The sequence below is a fragment of the Fringilla coelebs genome (assembly GCF_963513975.1).
Source record: "Fringilla coelebs genome assembly, chromosome: 12".
NCBI lineage: Eukaryota > Metazoa > Chordata > Aves > Passeriformes > Fringillidae > Fringilla > Fringilla coelebs.
The window spans coordinates 5,519,541-5,538,983 of record NC_140038.1 but is presented as its reverse complement, the minus strand read 5'-3'; the positions used below and the strand labels follow the sequence as shown (position 1 = coordinate 5,538,983).

The 19,443-nt window shown below is 49.2% G+C and overlaps 1 protein-coding gene across 2 annotated transcripts; it reads right to left on the bottom strand.

Annotated features, from left to right (window-relative positions):
* Window positions 1-719: 719 nt before the first annotated feature.
* On the bottom strand, window positions 720-18,896 carry SORD (sorbitol dehydrogenase). 2 transcript variants are annotated; one of them, XM_084213626.1, is made up of 9 exons: window positions 18,751-18,896; window positions 15,710-15,743; window positions 14,807-14,971; window positions 11,889-12,048; window positions 9,234-9,352; window positions 8,970-9,035; window positions 3,815-3,990; window positions 2,874-2,995; window positions 720-1,809 (listed from the first exon to the last, which is right to left on the bottom strand). In XM_084213626.1, the coding sequence occupies exons 1-9, from the start codon at window positions 18,808-18,810 to the stop codon at window positions 1,644-1,646; spliced, it is 1,068 nt and encodes a 355-aa protein (XP_084069752.1). In that variant the 5' UTR covers window positions 18,811-18,896; the 3' UTR covers window positions 720-1,643. The 2 variants fall into 2 exon arrangements, with proteins under 2 accessions (XP_084069752.1, XP_084069753.1); XM_084213627.1 differs by lacking the exon at window positions 14,807-14,971.
* Between the last annotated feature and the right edge of the window lie 547 nt (window positions 18,897-19,443).

Sequence of the window (19,443 nt, the reverse complement as noted above, 5' to 3'; positions counted from 1 at the left end):
TTGTGGCATAGTGCTGGCCTTGCTCCTGGCACAGAGCATTAACTCCAGCCCACTGGAAAATGGGCCAAGTTGGAGAGAGTTTCCCCATCCCTGGTGACACAGATGAAATCAGGGGTGGGGGGTTACAGGCACATTGCAGGGCCCCAGCAATGCCCCTGCAGTGTCAGTGCCCCCAGCAAGACCTGCTGACGGAGCAGATCAGACAAGGAGCCCACCAGGCTGAGCTGTGGGAATAACTCCAACCCTCAGGATGCTGAACAGCCCCCTAAGACTACAGAGAGCAAGTTTCCATGGCCCAGTAAGAACAATCTTGCAATGGCCACTGGTTTTCCAGCCATGCCAATGGGGATCCCCACAGGACAGGAGTCAGGATGGCCAGTGAATCCCCAGCCATGCCAAGAGGTTCTTCCCAGCATGGGAATGTGCTGAGCACATATTTTGACCACCTCTTCCAGTTACAGAAAGTTCCCCTGGGTTATGTCTCATCCCTGTAAAATTCAGCATGGATTTGGGGCTTTCCATCTCTGCCAGGATTAATTTGGCCACATCTGGAATAAACATGAGGTTTCATTTGCAAATGGTTGGGTCGTTTGAGGTTTCAGTCCTGCCAGCACTGAGCTCAACCTGCACCCTGGTGAGGCTTAGGTTTGCACAGTCCCCTGCAAGCCCCTCCAAACCACCACCCCACACTTCAAGGGACACATCTGGAAGGTCTCAGGCAGCCAGAGTTTATTGAAGAAAATTCAGTACCAAGGAAGGAACCGATCTCTCAGTAGTAAATTAACATGACTATAATCAAAGATGAGATTTTTTTCTACCTCATTAGTACCTTATTTGTGGCTCACAAACTCAGCAGGAAGGCTTGATACCCCCAAATAATTCTGATTTGTTTGCAGTGGTAAAACCTTTGAGTGATGCTCACTCAAAGCAGTGGTAAAACCTTTGAGTTGATGCTTCACCACATGTCCTGTCACGTCTCATCTGTGCTCCTTTCCATGTCAAAAGCAGCTGTGCCCCCCAACAGCCCCTTCATGGGAGGCACGTGAGGACAGGGCTCTCAGCAGTCCCAGTTTCCCTGCCTACAGTGGTCCCACAAGGAGCTGTTGGGGGGTGACACAGCAGACATGGTCCCAGCTGGCTTCCAAGTTTCCCAAAAACCCCGGTTCTGAGCTTTGAGAAGAGCGTGGAGAGAATTACCTGAATGTGCCAGTGCTTCCCGTGCAGTGGGGAGGGCCAGGCTTTGTTCCACAGGCTGTACAGTTCCTGAGCACCCAGGAGGGAAGGGGGGATATTCACATAGGGCTATCTTGCATCCAGGGACTGCCATGCAGGAAATGCTGCAGCCAGGGCAGTGCAGGACAGGAAGGGGGAGTGCCAGCACCTCCACCCTTGCTGTGTCACATGGCAGTTCCTCCCTGGCACGGAGGAACCTGGCCAGGGCTCTCCTGCACGTGTGGTCTGTGAAGAAGAGCCACCAACTGTGCAACACATCATCTCTAATTCAGCATTTTGATTCAAACTATTGGTTGTCCATTTGTAGTTACCTGTTAATGCTCTAATAGTGTTCTCAGTACCATTCACCCTCATTACATGTGATTTTCTAGTTATAAGCAGCAGGGATGAGGGCTGGGCACTGGGACAGATCAGGGGTTCTGATCGGTGGGGTCACACTTCAGCATGACTTTGACCCCCTCACCCCTCTTGGTGGTCTCAAAGGCCTCCAGAGCCTTCTCCAGGGGAAAGCGGTGCGTGACCAAGGGCTTGACGTTGATCCGCTTGGATGCGAGAAGAGCGATGGCCACAGGCCACCTGCAAGGGAAGCAGAGAGCAGGGCATGAGAGCAGCCACTACTCTGCAGTCCAGGAAAACAGCATGGAGCAGCCTGGATCATCACAGTTATTTCCCTAGCCCGGAGAAGTTTTGCCTGCAAAGAATTTTCTGGTGTCTTGTCACCATATTTTATGAAAAATCCCTTCACCATGATATTTTCTCTTAAGAAGCTGAGAAGCTTCAGCTTCTCCATGTTTTGCCACTTTGGAATGTGATTTGGAGAATTGTTTACCCAGCATGTGAATTGTTTTAATTTAATGTCCAATCACAGCCAGCTGTGTAAGACTCTCTGAGTCTGTCACGGGTTTTTATTATCATTCTTCTCTAGCCTTCTGATGTCTCCTTTCTCTTTCTTTAGTATAGTTTTAGTATCTCATTTTCTTTTAATATAATATAATATCATAAAATAATAAATCAGCCTTCTAAGAACTTGGAGTTAGATTCTCATCTCTCACCTCATCCTGGAGACCTCACAACACCACAACAGTGTCTGGTATGGGAGATGGGACAAGCCAACAGCTCTGGGCTGTTGAGCTCTGAGAAGACAGGCACTGCTACACAGACAGTGCAGTAAGTGAAATCACAGGAAGCAAGTGAAAATCACAGGAATCTACTACTTTGGAAGCCCTGAATGAGAACCAAAACTGCCATGCTCTGCTCTTCTCTTGCACAGCCTCTTGCCTGCACACTGACCATGGTGGAGCTCAAACTCATGGACTCAGTGCAGGGAGAAAAAAGGAAAAGCCTCAGCCAGCTTCCAGCCTCTTCTCTGGCACACATAGGGGTTGTGTTGTCACTCTTGTTAGAATCATAGAAACACTGAGATGGGAAAAGGCCTCCAAGATCACCAAGTCCAACCACGAGTGAGCCAAATTAGAGCAACAGGGATACAAAGGGATGCAGCAGCTAATCCTAGTTCCTGCCTACTAAATCCTTCCTGAAGAGCTACAGATTAAGAAAAGAGACTTTCTCCATCATCAAGAAAGTGGAGCTCTGAGGAATTTTAACTTGGAGACACATCAGCCCCCCTGGACGAGACTCACGTGTTGCAGTAGCGGAATATCCCACGGATATCCACCTCCCGCACGGCAGCGTTCACGATGGGCACCGTCACCATCTCGGGCCCCAGCCCCACCAGAACCAAGGTCCCACCAGAACGAGTGGCCTGGAGAGCAAACACACAAACTGGTTACATTTTTCAGGACCTTACACAGTTGCAGGAGCGTGTGTAGGGTCTGTCAAAACTAAAGGCACGCTTTGTGGCTGCAATGGACTGCCTGGGGCACAGCAGAGAAGCCCCAGGGAGAGGCAGGATGCTGTCAGGAGTCTGTAAGAGTGAAACACGTGATAATCAAAGTGAAAAAGGCAATCTCTTGAAAATCTTTGAAGGATTTTAGTAGGAATCCAAAACTCCTACTCTGAAAACCCCATTCTGAAAAATGGCTGGCATTTAGAACTACAAAAAGTACTTTGGGATTTCAGTGGGAGAGACTTAAAACTAAGAGCCTGATGCTCTACTGGAATTTCTCTTTTTGCAGTTTGTCCCATCCCTTCCTGTCCTTTCGCTGTGAAACTCCACAGGAACCTTCCCCCATCCTCCTGTTAGGATGTTTGTTCATGGCAGCAAAACATCCCTTTCTTAATTGCTTCTTTCATTCCTTCTGGAATTAATTTTCTTGATTACTCTTCTTATTTGGACATAACTTCAATGGAAGCTGCTGTCTTACTCCCTGGGTTTGGGGATCTTACTGGAGTCTCCTTGGTAAGTGGTTAAGCACCCAAGCATCAAATCAATTATCCCCACGCTGATGTTAACACTTTAATTATCTCTCTCTGTTTATTGTCTAAGGAGCAGCTCCTCTCCCCAAACCAAGCCCACTTAAATTAAGCACTGTGTGAGTGAAATAGCTCATTCACTGAACCATCCCAGAAAAAAACAGACCAACACCATCACTGGCCTGCCTTTGGAACAAGTGGTACTCACATAAATTCCAGCCTGGATACAGGCTTGCACTCCTGTGCACTCCACAGTTATCTCAGGCATGCAGCCAAGCACACTTTCCACTTTGGAGGCCACCTCCTGCGGGGTCTCATTCTTCACCTGAATGGTGAAATCTGCCCCCACCTCCTTGGCTTTTTGCAGGCGAGAGGCAGATAAGTCTGTGGAAAGAAAACCAAGCCAAGAATTGGAGGATTATGTGAAAGAGGGGGGAGAACCTGAACCTGGCATCTGCTCACTACGTGTGTGCGCAGGACAGTGCACAACCAGAAGAGGTGAGGATTCACCACTTCTTGGCAGGCAGAGAATGATCATAAAATCCTGGAATAGTTTGGGTTGGAAGGGACTTCAAAGCTCCACTCCGCTTTGAAGTTCCATTCCCTGCCATGGGCGGTTTCTCTTTGGTACTGCCAGAACACTGAGAGTGCATCAAGACAGTAAACATGGCTATGGACAGCACAAGAAATATTTCCAACAGGAGACAACCGGCTCAGAGGATCATTAACATGGCCATTTCACTTCTAAGAGTACCCTAATGAGAACAGACCATGAGCTCTCCAAGGGCTTCCTCAAGGAACCCTCAGCAGGTGCCTTCAGCTGAGCAAACTGCAGAATGCATTCATTGAAAGCACTCAGTGTGTCTGCACTGTCACAGACCTGGCCTGCTCTTTACCCTCCTTGTAGCAGCTCTGGAGGCTGCTGAGCATCTCTCAGACAGTTTCTGTCACAGATGAATGAGCAGGCAAGCCCATAAAGAAAAAAGGGAGTGGATCTGGTAATAAGATGGACCTGAGACACCCCATTAACATGGAGCAACAAAGCTGGTGATGATAAACATCTGTGAGGGCATGGCTGTACTCCTGTACTCTGTTCTAAAGGATCTTGACAGGGCTGTAAGCATCACCTGAAGATCCACAGGGGGTTTGAACCAAGCTGTCCTGCTGGGGCACCCCACATCCCCTGGAGGAAAGCCACCTATTCCTCTCCAGGCGCCACTGGTAACCAGGCCACCTCTGGAGATAAGGATGTGGACAGCTGAGGAGAAGAGTGGGATTTCCCAGGAAGGAATCACCTCTTTTCCCTACACTAAAGCAGTGTCTACAGGGGTCTGCATGCTGGCACTGGAAAAGATGTAATAGCCAAGATTTTCTAGACCCAAAATTGAGGGGTGGTCTCCTCCCAGAGGTCCTGGGCTTGAAGACTCAGAAAACGATGTCTGTGGTAGGGGCACACACAGTGAAGAGGAAGACACCCCTCTCACCAGGGCACAGTCTTCAGAGAAGTCAGAGATGGGGTGGGGTGAAAACATCAAGGGAAAGAGGAGGAGGATAAGGCCAGTTCTCCAACATGAGCCACTCTGACTCAGCTGCAGTCCTGGGAGTGAGCCAGAGGCTCTACCCTGCCCATCCCACAGCAAAAATGATGGCACTCACCGGCAGGGCAGGGGATGGACAGGCACCCACAGGCAGCTGGAAGGCTCAGGATGCCAAGTGTGGGCACAACTACCAAGCTGAGCACCCAGGAGAGCTGTGGAGGGTGTTTCAAGAAGGGGTAACAAAGGGTAATAAAATGCAGCAAGAGGAAAAGCCAAGGCTGAAAAGAAAGGGCAGCATCATCCTGGAAGCCCCAACACGGGCTCGGTCCTCTGTCCCTCCCAAGCTCTGAGCATTGGGCTCCAGACCCATGCTTGACCCCAGCTGAGCTGCACTCAGACACCTCCCATGCACCAATTGCATGGCCAGGAGCTTCCTGAGGCACTTCAAGTGCTATGAAACACTTCTGCCCAGCATGGTTGGTGTCTCCCAAATCTCATTGTATGGCAAGGGGACCACAGGGCTACAACAGTCCTCTGAAGTAATGAATAAACTCCCTGTGAAGTTTGGTCTCGCAATACCAGCTCACAGCAGACACAGATTCTGTATTCTACTATTTTTAACATTTCCTGAGTCACTAATGTATTTTAAATTACAAATATATTTTTTAAAATATTATACATGTATAATATATAAATATATAAATATTAGAGACATTCTAGTCTATATTTTACATATTTCATACTTTCTCTCTAGCAGAAATAATCCACAGGCCTAGAGTAACAATGCAGCCAGTGCATTTCAAAGCGTCCACAAAATCACTCCCAGGCAGTAAAAAAAATCCCACATCTTCCCTGTAGCTGGCCTCTGGTTTGCTGAGCTGCTCAGGAAGGAAGCCCTGGGTCTAAGCAGCACATGGAATGCAGCAGCAACACTGTCAGCCCTGGCCAGGGCTGCAATCACATCCCAGTACACCTGAATCACCAGGAAGCACTTAGTGAAGCAGACAGATCTGCAGGTCACTGCATTGTTCAGAGCTCCAGACACTTGTGAGTCTTGGGAAGGATCAAGTCCTTTGCAATTTAAACCCACACAGCTCTTGGGAAACTGGTCAATTAAACAATTAATGGCTTGCATCTTGCCTCTAGTCAGAAGTTTGTTTTCACTTCCTAGCCCCTGGAGCTAAATAAAGTTTGGTTTGCTTCCAGTGAAGTTATCAAATTACCCTTAAGCTTCTCATGATGATTTATGAGCCAACTTAACAAGCAAATAAATACTCTTGATTATTCTCAGATTTTCTTTGTTCATCTTCTTTCTCAAAGGAGTTGGCCTATGTACAGTTACTCACCTCCCCTGACCTTGAATTCCAGGGATTCTGGAGGCATCAACACCCAGAACTTCAGATTCAGATAGAACAAGGAGAATAATTTCCCTTAAGTAGGAATTATTAAGTGCACCTTCAGTGACAGTGCAATGCAAGACAGCCCAACATGAACACCTAAACCATCCCTTCACTTACTGGGGGGAAAGGCTGATCTTTTACATGCCTCTGAGGAGAAAAGCAGCTTTTCAGAGCAACAGCAAGGCAGAAGGACAGGAGAAGGTTGCCCATAAATATCAATCACACCCACTCAGGAGTGGAGTGGAGAAAGACACAGACCTTTTTAAAGAGTAAATGAGGAACCATGAAACAAATCGATCTTCTCACCCAACTGGAGTCCATTAAATATATCAAACACTCCAGGTGAGCCAAAGACAGAAGTTGTAGGAGGTGAGATCTCACAAAAAAAAAGCTTTTTAAAATACTTCTAGATCTGTGAGAAACTTTTCAAAACAAACACAAACTCTTAAAGCCATAAGTGCTGCACAGACAAAGCTCCTCGCAGACACATGATAAAAACACAGGGCAATGACTTCAGATAATCTGGTAGCAAAGTACAAGAGGGCCTCTGTGGGCAGACAGGCACCTCACAGGTGTTGGCTCCTAAAGCCAAAACAAGAAGCAGTTCCTTGAGACTGGCAGAAAAATCTCCAGCAGCACAAGCCAAACCAAACTCATTCCCCAGCTCATGTCACGCTCAAATATTTGATTTGGGACAGCACCTTCATGGTTTGAGCACCTCAGCCAAACCCCTCTGGTGTGGAAGAGACATGCACGAGTCAGAATCAGCACCTAGGCTAGCACAGAAAGGGTAATTCCATGTACCCAAGCTCGCTGATCCTACAAACCAAGCAGCAGGCACCTCCTGTGGCACATGACAGCCAGCTCAGCTTGCCAAAGTCTCCATCAGGAGCAGCTCCTAGCACCAGGGGGATGACACACCCATTCCTGGAGCAGGAATGAGGGGCAGGCTGAGCCAGCTGCCTCAGCCCCACCAACCCCCAGTCACCAAGCCTTCCCCACCCAGGGAAGGGGACGCCCCCAGCCCCTGCACCAGCCCAGCTGGGCACGAGGTTCCTCGTGCATGATTCAGGAGGCAGAGCTGTTTTTCCTGCTACAGCAAACATCATCCTCAAATGACAACACTTCACAAAATCTGAGGTGTGGACCGACCACATCCATCAAGCACACACACCTGCAGGGTGAGGCCAGCACAGCTAAAAATGCCCTGGACTCAACAGCAAAAGGATTAAGGGAGGAGAAAACCTTGTGTTTTCTGCTTTGACCTGAGCTACTACTGAAGGATGTTTCTGTGAAGGCAAGAGGGTCGGACCTGAATTTTATCTCTTGACCTAAAGTGGGTCAAGTAACACAGTAATGGAAAGGTCAAAAATACATCTGGCTCAAAGTATGGGAGGTAACAGCCTTCTGAAAGGTCAAGATCCTTTAGGGCTTTGACATAAAAACTGCAGCAGTCTGTGCTCAATATCCAGTGGCACCTCTAACTGCTCCTCCTGGCCATCACCACTCAGAAACACTAAAGACTCATAGTGGGAGCTGGAAGCACCATTTCCAGACCCTGTCCAACTCCCAGGTGGAAATTTCAACCAGAGAACATCCTGAGGTTACTCCAGCCCTCCATCCTTCTGGGCAAGCTACAGAGAGAGAGGGCCTGAACCTTAGAGGAGAGCTAGGAGGAGCTGGGCTAGGTCAGCATGGCAAAAAAGGGGAGGATGGAATGGCTGTCTCAACAACCTGAAGGGCAGCTGCAAAGGTGATGAAGACTCTTCCATAAAGGGGGAAGCTCCATAAATGACAGTTTGTGAGTGGACCTTAGAAAACCTTCATCACTAAGAGATGCAAACCTGGAGAAGGTATTTCCAGATAGGAGATAGGTGGGATCTCCTTCCTCAGAGGTTTTCCTGACACAGCTGGACAAAGACATTCCTGCAAGCAGCAGCTCAGCTAGAAATGTCCAGGATACAGTTGTGCAAGGGACACCCATTTCTGAAATGCAGAGGCCCTGAAAAGGCCATTTCAGTCACTGTGGATAACCAGGGAAAAATGAAACCCCCAGCAGGAGCGGATGGAAGGACAGAGAAAGACAAGTGGAAAAGCACAGTGTGGCTGCACACAGAAAGCAGAGGACAAACGCTGTCTGGGCCATCATCCAGCACTACCAGAGGTGAATATAACCTAAGATCAAACCTCTCTGGAAGCGTGGTCAGGTACTGGAACAGGCTGTCCAGGGAAGTGGAGGAATCACCATCTCTGGAACTGTTCAAAAAACATGTGGATGAGGCACTTATATGGACATGGTTGGGCTTGGCAGTGCTGGGTTAATGGTTGGACTCCATGATCTAAGTGTTTTTTTTCCAACCTTAATGATTTTGTGATTCTGTACGGTGGGAAACAGGCACACTTTGAAAGGGCTAAAAGGACTTACCTGTAACTACCACAGCTGCTGCACCCATCATCTTAGCAACAATCACATTAACGAGGCCAATTGGTCCTGGGGACAAAGGGGAGAAAGAGAACATGTACCACTGCCAGGCAGCATCAGCCCCACCTCTGAGCATGCCCAGAGCTCTGGCAGCCCCAAGGTTCCCTCCTCCCTCATCCCTTCCAGCAGAGCCCAGAGGCAGAGCCTGAGCCTGCCCATCCCCTCCCAGCCGGCAGGGAAGCCAAGGACTGACTGTGCTCACTGTACCAGAGCCAGACACGAAGACTTTGCTTCCCAGAGTGACTCCTGCTCTTTTGCAGGCATGGATTCCCACCGAGAGGGGCTCAATAAGGGCTCCTTCCTCAAAGGTGACATTGTCTGGAAGCCTGCAAGAATGGGACACAAGGAACAGTCACCAGTGTAGTTCATGAGGGTGATGGGGAGAGCCATGACACTCAAAAAACAAACATGGGTGTAAAACACACTGCCACCTGTGATCAGAGAAATACGCTGGAATACACTTCAAGAGATTCCACTGCTTCTTTCCCTCCTCTGAAGCAGCATCAAGTGCACCTGAAGCATTTTTCAGTGAGTTTGCCCAAGCACCACACCCAGGGACCCACAAACTTCCCCACATCAACTCTCCAGTACTTGGTGAGTCAACAAGGATTCCTTTGCCACTCATTCTCTTTAGAATAAACCCCCCAGTTCCATAAGTACCACCCCAAAGCTGCCCTGTGGCTCACCACCAGTGAGCTCCCAGAACCCTCACCAGGGCTGAATCAGCTTTTAGAAAACATCCTGCTGCCGAAGGTGAGGCCACCAGGAAAGGCGGCCAGATCCAGGTCTCCCTTCCTGGTAACAACCAGGATCACCTTTCCTGATGCACCAAGTGTTTTAACAAGTGGACTGGCCCCAGTATGCATCCTCCCAGCAGTCAGGGACAACATGTTTGTGCAGTGGGTGTCAAACACATTTTGGACAAAAACAGCCCCGTTACACAGCCAACATAAGTGACAGAAAAAAGCAGAGGGAGTGAAACCCTTCTGAACTGCAGAAAGAAATCAGTCTCAGCCCCAAAACACTGCCCACCAGCAAGCCACCAGTGTGAGTTCTCACACTGCTCTTGGAGCTGTGCCTGCCAGGGGGGTCAGCAGGGACAGTGACAGTGCTGGGAAGCTCAAGGTCAGATCTCAGCCAGGCCAATGTGAAGCCAAGGAAATGGAAGTGATGGCTGTGGGAATTCAGCTGTAAGATATCTGCATATCCCTTATTTCCAAGAGGCTTTAAAGGTCTGACTCCAAGAGTTCTGTTGTCACAGAGTCTGGCATCATGTTTGCTACTGCTGGGCACTGCCCTGTCAATGGGGAGGGCATGATCCCACCTCCATCAAGTTACTCGGAGCACCCAACACAGAGTCTGTCTGCCAGCAGGACACACAGGAACTGCCCAAATGTGTGAAAGCTCACTGAGCTCAGCCATCATCTGTTCTCAGCAAATCTGTGCTGGCAGAGTGACTGCGTGCCAGGGAATCTGCTCTACATGAGCCAGCCACAGCACTGCTGATCTGAAACTGGGAGCAGGCTTTGCATCCCAAAGTTTAAAAAAAAAAAAAAAAATATATATATAGCCAAAGTAATATTTGCTCAAATTGGAGGGAAAAAGCAAAAGCCTAGAAGAAGCCAGCTACAAACTAACCCTTTCCTCTCAAGCAAAAACTTGTGATGCTGTCAGAAAATGTTATTTTGATACACAGGAAATTGATGACAGTGAGATGCCAATCCCATCCAGACCAGCACCTCATCCTGACAGCAGCTGTTGGTATCTGCTTTGAAAGCTTCCTGCCTGAGGATTCCCAGGAGAAGAACAGTCAAATGCCTCCTTCAGACTGACATGATCCTGAACGCTTTCTGTGCCAACACCAAAGATCAATCCCAAGGATGTTCCTGCTCATGGAAGCACCAGCTCCATACACACTGAAAAAGAACAAGCTCCATAGGCAGAGCAGCCTCAGGGGGACACTCCTTGTTAAAGGCATTTAAGTGGGTATAAGAAGGTTTTTGTACAAGTTTTTTCAAGTCTTAGGAGTATTTGAGGCCCTGGCACAGGTTGCCCAGAGAAGCTGGGACTGCCCCAACCCTGGAAGTGTTCAAGATCAGGTTGGACAGGGCTTGGAGCAACCTGGGATAGTGGAAGGTGTCCCTGCCCATGCTAGGGAGTGGAGGGGGACGAGCTTTGAGGTCCCTTCCAAACTGAACTGTTTTGGGATTCTATGATTTGCCAGAGTGTTTAAACACAGATTTGCTTCTAAGCAAATGTGCCAGTGCTGCCACAATTAATAATATATTCAAGTTTGCTGAACTGGACGTGAAAACAGATATATTGTAATGCTGGTAGCTTAGTGGAGACACTCTGAGTCACATGAAAAAACAGCTCAGCAGGGCTACTGCTTTCTGCTCCTGCTCTGCTCAAAGTGGGATGACTTTGTTTCAAACAAGTGAGATGTCAGCAGTTCCCCTGGTGTTTCCTGAAAAGCAGCAGCAAAACTCAGCTCAAAGAACCAGACAAAGACCTTCAGGCACCAGCCTAGAAAGGCAAGGGCATGAAAAGAGACAGGAGAGAAACCAAGAGCAGGGAGCAAATGGGAAAAGGAAAATAATTAAAGGGTAAACCAGTGGTGACATCCCAGGAGACATGCAAGAAATGTTTATGTCTGGCACCTGAGGGGATAAACTGTCTGCCTGACAAACCCTTTGCAAAGTGGCTGCCATCCAAGCTTAGGCATGTTATTTATGGATCAGAAAGCAATAAAACCTGTTGGGATCACATAAAGAGTGTTCCAAAGGGCCAAGAGGTGATTGCTGCAGCTAATCTCCCCCCAGGGAGTGTATATTTCTCCCCGTGGAGGGAGCAGGGACTGACTTGTAGCAGTAGCTTGCGCTGTGCTTGTAGTAGCGGCAGAGGTTGCCGTCGTCGGGCGGCGTGGCGCAGAAGAAGATGGTCGGGGACAGGTTGTAGCGCCCAGATTTGCAGAATTCATCCATTTCCCTTGGCACACCCGGCTCGATGGCCACACGGTCACCTGCCAGGATGAAAGCAGATGGAGTGGGTCAGGGACAGGGTGGCACACAAGCAGGAGTGGCACCAAAAAGCACAGAAACACTGGCACCATACGGGCTGGAGGGACGTGAGGAAGGTCTGGCTGCACACACCCGGCTGGTTCCCAATGCTCCCTTCACAGCAGCCTCATGTGAAAAATGACAATCACTTGTTTTTTTAAATTTTAAAAGTTCAATCATAATCAAATGGTTATGAAAATAGTAATAGAATTAGAGTAATAAAAATTTGAAAATCTGAGATTTAGGACAATGCAAGACAATAAGAGCAAAGAGTTGTGGACAGTCTGTATACCTTTTTCTGGGCAAAACAAGCCCAAAAAAGGACCCAAGTTAACAGAGGATTAAGTCTTAAAAGCAATAGCCTGTTGCATATTCATATACCTCATACATGATGCATAAATTCCATTCAAACAAAGGATTCTGTCTGGTCAGTGTCAAATTCTTCCTCATAATCCTGACTGCGTCAAGGGCTGAGCAAGGCAGGAAGAAGTTTCTTCTGATAATGGGACAATAAATTCTTTTTCTCTGAAAGATTTAGGTGTCCTGTGATTGCTATCTGGTGCTAGTACCTCATTCATTTCCTTAAAAAAATCTCTCACTTACATAGTTTCTACTTTCACATTATGTTATAACCTAAAACTATAACACAACTTAAAAAATTAACACAGCATAACTTTCTATCATAACACATATAATATTAATTTTAATATTTGCAAAAAGCCAATCATATAATACACATTTTTCAAACTCATCACTGAGATCTTCCCAGGTACTTGGGAAGAGATGGTGTTTCAGGGGCACGGATGCAAGCTCAGCCCCACACACACGCCTTCCTCCAGCTGCCTGGCAGCCAGCCTCAGCAGATGAGGGGGCAGCCCCCAGGCAATCACACTGTGACCAGGTATTTTGCTGAATCTGTAGAAGAGGAAACACTGAGGATGGAGCAGGTGAGCTTGGCTAGCCACCACCCTGCCAGCTGGAAAGGGCTGTTCCTTGGGAAGCATAGAATCATGGAAGAATTTCTGTTGGAAGGCACCTTAAAGCTCAGCTTGTTCCACTCCCTGCCGTGGGCAGGGACACCTTCCACTAACCCAGGCTGTTCCAAGCCCTGTCCAAACTGGCCTGGGACACTTCCAGGGATGGGACAGGCACAGCTTCTCTGGGAAACCTGTGCCAGGGCCTCCCCACCCTCAAGGGAAGGAAGCTTAAGGTGCAGAACACCCAGGAGCCTGGCAGGATTTATCTGGGAACAGAGACAGCTTGGTGCTACAGCAGAGTAGCCCAGGGTGCTGGAAGGACACAGGCTGCAGGACAAAGAACCATTATTTAATTGCAGTCACAAAGCAGGATCGACCAGAGAAAACATCGTGAGCATAGGGACACAAAGCCTCACATTTATTTGGCAGAAGAATCAGAGCCAAACCTCTCCACCAACAGGTTTTCAGGCAGACACAGGGATAATAAGCAGGATGGAAGTAAAGAGCCATCTAGGCCACTGCATGCCCTCTGAGCTGGCCAACAACAGGTGTCTGAGAGGACAGAGGCAGGACAGGCACATACTGAATACTCTCACATTATATGCAGCTGAGAGGCCTCCCGAGTTTCAAGGGCTTTGTTTGTATTTAGTAACACTCGACAACTTCTCCTTCCACCATGTAAACTACATGGTCTGCTCCATCTCAGGTGAATGCTGCACCTCACTGTGCCTTGCTTTGGTGCTGGAGCAACCAGAGAATGGGCAGCCTGTTCTGCCAGCCCTCCATGAGCCCTCACATCTTTGAGTTGTCTCTCCAGCTCTCAGCTCGAGTTCCTGACTTGGACATTTTCAGAGATGCTGCTCCACATGTTGTTACCTCCTTGTCCTCCTCTGAACCTTTCTCTCTTGTTTTACATCCTTTTGGAAAGGAGGAGAACACAACTGCATGCAGAGTTCCAGATGTGCACTGACATCCTCTGTCTCCTTCCTAACAGTGATTTGCATTTTCACTGCTGTGGATCCAATGCTGCTATGCACAGTGTCAGAGCCAAAGGTCTCACCCCTCAGCAGTGATGGTCAGCACAGCATTTTAGATATGAAGCTGATTTTGTTTGTTCTGTTGTGGATGTCACTTTGCCTGTGTTGAATCCCACTTGCATCTCTCTGGCACCTCTCTGGTCTCTCTGTAACTCTTGCTGGCTCTCTCCCGCATCCTCCCCCCCTTGCCTAAGCTGCTGCCATCAGCAAACTTTACAAAATTCCCTGCTCAGTCCATTTTTTAGGATATTCATGAGCACAGTGAGCTGTGGAGGTCCCACCACAGGGCCTGGAGCAGTGGCTCCAGTGCCCTCTGCACTGCAGGAGGCTGTTTGCTCCTTCAAGAGCACACACAGAGAAGAAACACTCACAGCAGGTTGCTGGCAAGAGCTATAGATGTGGTTTCTGAAGTTTTATCAAGCTCCCTTGAAAGGCACCTCGTACCAGATACTCTGCTCTGCATTAAAATATAAAATACAGCCAGGCCAGCTCAACACATCCCAGCATACAGCTACCTAAGGAATATCACATACCAGTGGCCAAGAAGGGTGAATAACAGCAGCACAGTGACACTTCTTGAAAGAGGTCACACTGTGAGTTCAGAACTCCAGATAAACTTACATGACAGAAAAAAACCCAGCCTGTTATCGACACATTCTTGGAACTGATTAGGAGGAAAACAAACAAATGGGTTTGGTTCCAGATACCTGGTTTCAGATGAGTCACCCCAGAGCCCACTTTTACAACAGTCCCGGAAGCTTCGTGTCCCAACACCATGGGATCCTTGACAACAAAATCCCCGATCCGGCCGTGCTGCCAGTAGTGAACGTCGGAGCCACAGATCCCAACGGAATGCATGCGCAGGAGCACCTCTGCCAGGAAAGGAGGGAAGGTTCCTTGTAGGAAAATCGACCTTCTCAGGCTCTGGGAGAGCAGCACGTGGGCCCCAGAGCAAAGGCCGAGCCAGTATGGACACATCCAAATTTACTGGCGCTCAATCAGCACAGCAGAACCGTGCGCGCACACGTTGGGAGAGCGGCACGATCGTGAGCCACCCGCTGAAACACAAAGCTATGCAATGATTCACAAAGCAAGAAGGCTCAAACAGGGGAAGACAAAAGCTGATAAAAGGCAATGAAAATACGGTCAACAAATAATGCAATTTAAGAGGGATGTTATTATTGCTGGAGCAGCAAAAAAAAAATTAAAAAAAAAATAGCAAGTTCATTTAATTTTCCCTTCTCCCAAAGCTATGATTTCAGCCCCAGAGAGTTGGTGAATCGAATTTCTATCAGCCCATATGCCCATTCTATTAATGTTTAGTCCAGCATAAGATCATCTGGAATGTCCCAAGATCCAATTACTGTGACAAACACAAACTGATGGAACAGGAAGCAAAAAAAGCCAGATAAAGAGCTTTATCTGTGACTGCTCCAGCTCTTCTCTTCAGCTGGAAAAGCAGCATTATCTGTTTCAGCCACACAATAGGTTTTTGGATAATTTTATACTTCATCAGAAATATTTTGTATTATCAAGGAGCAACTAAAGAGAATGAGAAAACAAAGAGAGAAGTAAAGGAAGCAGCCAGAATCAGTCATCTATAGACCTACCATTAGGACCTGGTTCTGGGATTGGACGGTTTTCCTATGGACAAAAGGAAAAAAAAAAACATTTAGCTGCTTGTTCAGATGCCTGGGGATATCTGTGGAAGCTTAGCTCTGGTGAGCTCAGGTAAATCCAAAAGCAGACAAGGTTTTTGGTCCTGTCTGCTCCATAAGACACAGCTGTGCCACATGGAGCCTGCTCCTAAGCTCCCCTCACTTTCCATGCACAGTGGATAACACAGGTAGCTGTAGGAGTAAGCACACTGCCAGCTTGTAAATCCACCCTCCAAATTATTTTGTAGTAAATTCCCTTTCCCAGCCCAGACAAGAGACACATACTAAATTTCCCTGCACTGGAGCAGCCCCAAATTTCAGCTGAATCCTTCATCCATCCCACTGGCTGACAAAAAACCCCACCTTTTGTAACCAGGAAGATTCTGAACTACAGGTTCTATAAAACCTTAGTATGGCAGGACTTAAATTACTATTTTAAATAATACAAAACTTTTTTTTTACTACATAATGATAGAATAACAGAATCACAGAGCCAAAAGGAATGATTTCACTGGGTTTTACAACATCAGGGCGATACAATACCTACCCTGAGGGTTGTGTCTTTAAGAAAAGCCCCCCCAGATTAGTGCCAACAGTAAACCCTTAAAAATTCATTTGCTGCTCAAACTTTGAGGAGCACTGTTCTGCATTTTAGCTATTTAAATCCCAGCATATTCCTCCACTCCTATTTTGTACTTCAGCATTCTAAACATTATGAAAAGACCAACTCTGGAAGCATGTTCTCATATGACTAAACTGACTGAAATTTTCCATGTTCAGACCTGTAGCTGCAATTTTTCTGTGTGGGGGATTTGTTTTGTTACACTGAGGACACAGCCCAGAGCAGCATTATTTCTAAAAGAGGTCAATCTGGATGTAACCTCTTTTATAGAAATGCAAAAAGCAAAGAATGTGGTGACACAGCAGTGGTACAGCCCACCTCAGACTGAGCAGAAAGTCCACACTGAGAGACAAAGCCAACTTCTAGCTGAAAATGTGTGTGAAAAAAAATCTAAAACCACCTTTTTTTTTTTTTCTGGCAATAACAACTGTGCCCAGAAAACCTAGACACCTTGGTGGGAAGTGAATTCTCCAGCCTGATTTGGAGAAAATAGGAGTGACCAAAGTGGAGAGCACCAAAGACACAAATTCTGCTCTTTGTCTGTTGATCACTGGAAAGTTCAGAAAATGGTGACTGGTAAAGTAAACGCAGCAAATATTTTCTGTGAAAGGAGACATGGAAAGAGAAGCCATGGCACAAGTATAAAACCAACAAATCCTCCATGGGCAGCAGAGAGGAGCCTGTGCAACTACCTAAGGACAAGAGGAGGCTCAACAAAAACAAAGCCAACACATTTTCATACAGCACAGGGATCACAGCAACTCTGCCCATGGGAAACATGCCCAAAAAACAAGAAAGGTGTGGGAATTACAGGAAGATGGAGTCACCCAGCTTTGGGTATCAATAACAGATAACAAGTTCAGAGTTCACTGCTGAGACTACTCCTACCACCAGTGGGTCAATACAGTGAGCACCATCCACGTGCTCACGTGAAGAAACTTCAGGGAAACCCAGGAGGAGCACACAGGGTGACCAGCTCTAAGGTCTCCAGTAGCACAAATATCCAAGGGAAACTCACACATCTGGGTGTAAGCCAGTTTAGAGACCAGCCACACAGATGTGATGGAGCCAGTGTCCACCTTCACAAGCTCAGACACCTTTAAATCACAGGGGTTTGGAAATGCCCTCCTGAGCTAGAGGAACCACCTCAGTCCTCAGCCCATTTTGATATCTTTTGGTAGTCAGGCTACGTGGGGCTGTAGGGAAAGCACAATTGTGTCAAAGGTGCCTGGGAGCCACCAGGAGCCACCTACAGGGCACGTGTGGCTCCTGGCGGGCGGGATTGGTAAAGAATCAACCCCTTCCCTGGCAATCATCCCCTGAACCAGGCCTGTGTCCAAAGTCTGTGTGCTCCCCAGGGCCCTCCTGCCAGGGCTCTGTGTACAGAAAGCTGCCTGCCAATGTCTGCCCGTGGAAATCTTCCTTCCCCCCTCTGGCACTCCCCAATCGGGAGCACACGGCTCTCCAGCAGCGCCATGGTGATTCAGCACCCAGAAAGAGCAGAGCATTAGCAGGCAGAGAGGCAGAATGAGCTTAAAGTATTAAAAAAGTACAAAATAAAAGCTCCTCCTGTCCAGGAGGATTCTCCAGCACCTGCTTCCCCTGAACCCTCTGTCCTGCTGCTCACCTGCGCTCTGGCAGCCCAAAGAAGCAACAACCAACCTCCACCTGCTCCCTGCGTTCTCAGCAGTGAGAATGGCTAACTAGGGGAGGGAGAAGGTTTTTGGGGATCCTGGATTTCAGGGATAAAAGGTTCTTCCCCCAGTGTTGGCAAAGTTCTCAAGATTATCCCCTCCTGTGTCCCCGAAGCGCAGTCTGCAGCTGAAACCTTTCCAAGATTGGAACAACAGAAAATATACACAAAAAGTTGCCAGAACTAGCTAAAAATGAATCATGCTTCTGATACTGTTACATCCTCCTAGCAGAAGGAATGAGCATGCTTCTAGCGTGCTTGAATGAATGTATCTATGAATTTATTTCTCTCGCAAAAATGTTGCGCCTCCCAAGCACACGAGGGCCGGTGCTTTTTTTTATTATTATTATTTTTATCCTGTCCGGGTCACTCCCCGTAACGCTGTGCAGAGCCCGAAGCGGCCGCGGGCTTCCCCTCAGAGGGGACGGCGGGGAGGGCCCAGCCACGGAACCCCCCCGAATTTGGGTCCCCGCGCCCCCGACCCCCCCCTGCCGTGGCCGGGGGCAGCTGGGGCCGGTCCAGGCTCTCCCGGAGCCGGAGGAACCGGGAGGAACCGGGAGGAACCGGGAGGAACCGGGGCTGCCGTGCGGACCCCGCCGGTGCCCCGGGCTCCCCGCAGGCCGCGGGGCCGCTCCCGCCCCGCCGCCCCCGCCCGGCCCCGGCTCCCCGCGGCCGTACCAGGCGCAGGTCCCCGGCTCGGTGAACCACCACGGCCACGTTCTGCCCCGGCACCGCCATGGCTCGGCTCGGCTCGGCCCCGGGTCCAAGGATCGCTGCTGGGGGGGCCGCCCGTGCTCCGGCCCCCGCCCGCCCGCGGGCCCGGCACCGCCCCCGGCTCCGAGCGGGCACGGCCGGAGCACGGCTGGCTCCGGGCACGGCTGGCTCCGGGCACGGCTCCGGAGCCCACGGCTCCGGACCCCAGCGCCGGGCACAGCCACAGCCACGGCTCCAGGCCCACCCCCGGGCCCCGGTGCTCCCGCTCCAGGCCCCAGCCCCGATTGCAGGCCTCAGCCCCGGCTCCAGCCCCAGCCCCGACCCTGGCACCAGCTCCAGCCCCAGACCCATCTCCGGGCCCAGGGCACCCAGCTCCAGCCCCAGCTCCAGCCCCAGCTCCAGGCTGTAACCCCAGCCCCAGCTCCAGGCTGTAACCCCAGCCCCAGTTTCACACCCCAGCCCCAGCAGCTCCAATGCCTGCCCCATCCTTGGCTCCCGAGCCAGTTCCAGCCTCATCCCAGGCCCCAGCTCCAAGTGCAATTCCAGCCCCAGTCCCTTCCCCAGTCCTGACCCCAATTCCAGCCCAAATCACTGCTTCCAGGCCCAATCCCAGCCTCAGCCCCAGTGCCTGTTCCAGCCTGGGCTCCTGGGCCAGTT

What these genes read in the sequence shown, in the direction of transcription:
- SORD (XM_084213626.1), bottom strand. Translation starts at nt 18,810, where the DNA reads ATGGCGGTGCCGGGGCAGAACGTGGCCGTGGTGGTTCACCGAGCCGGG. An exon ending in GGTGACTCATCTGAAACCAG is followed by an intron (nt 12,049 to 14,806) that starts GTATCTGGAACC and finishes TCATCCTGGCAG; the next exon opens with GTGACCGTGTGGCCATCGAG. An exon ending in ATATTCCGCTACTGCAACAC is followed by an intron (nt 1,810 to 2,873) that starts GTGAGTCTCGTC and finishes CTTCCCTTGCAG; the next exon opens with GTGGCCTGTGGCCATCGCTC.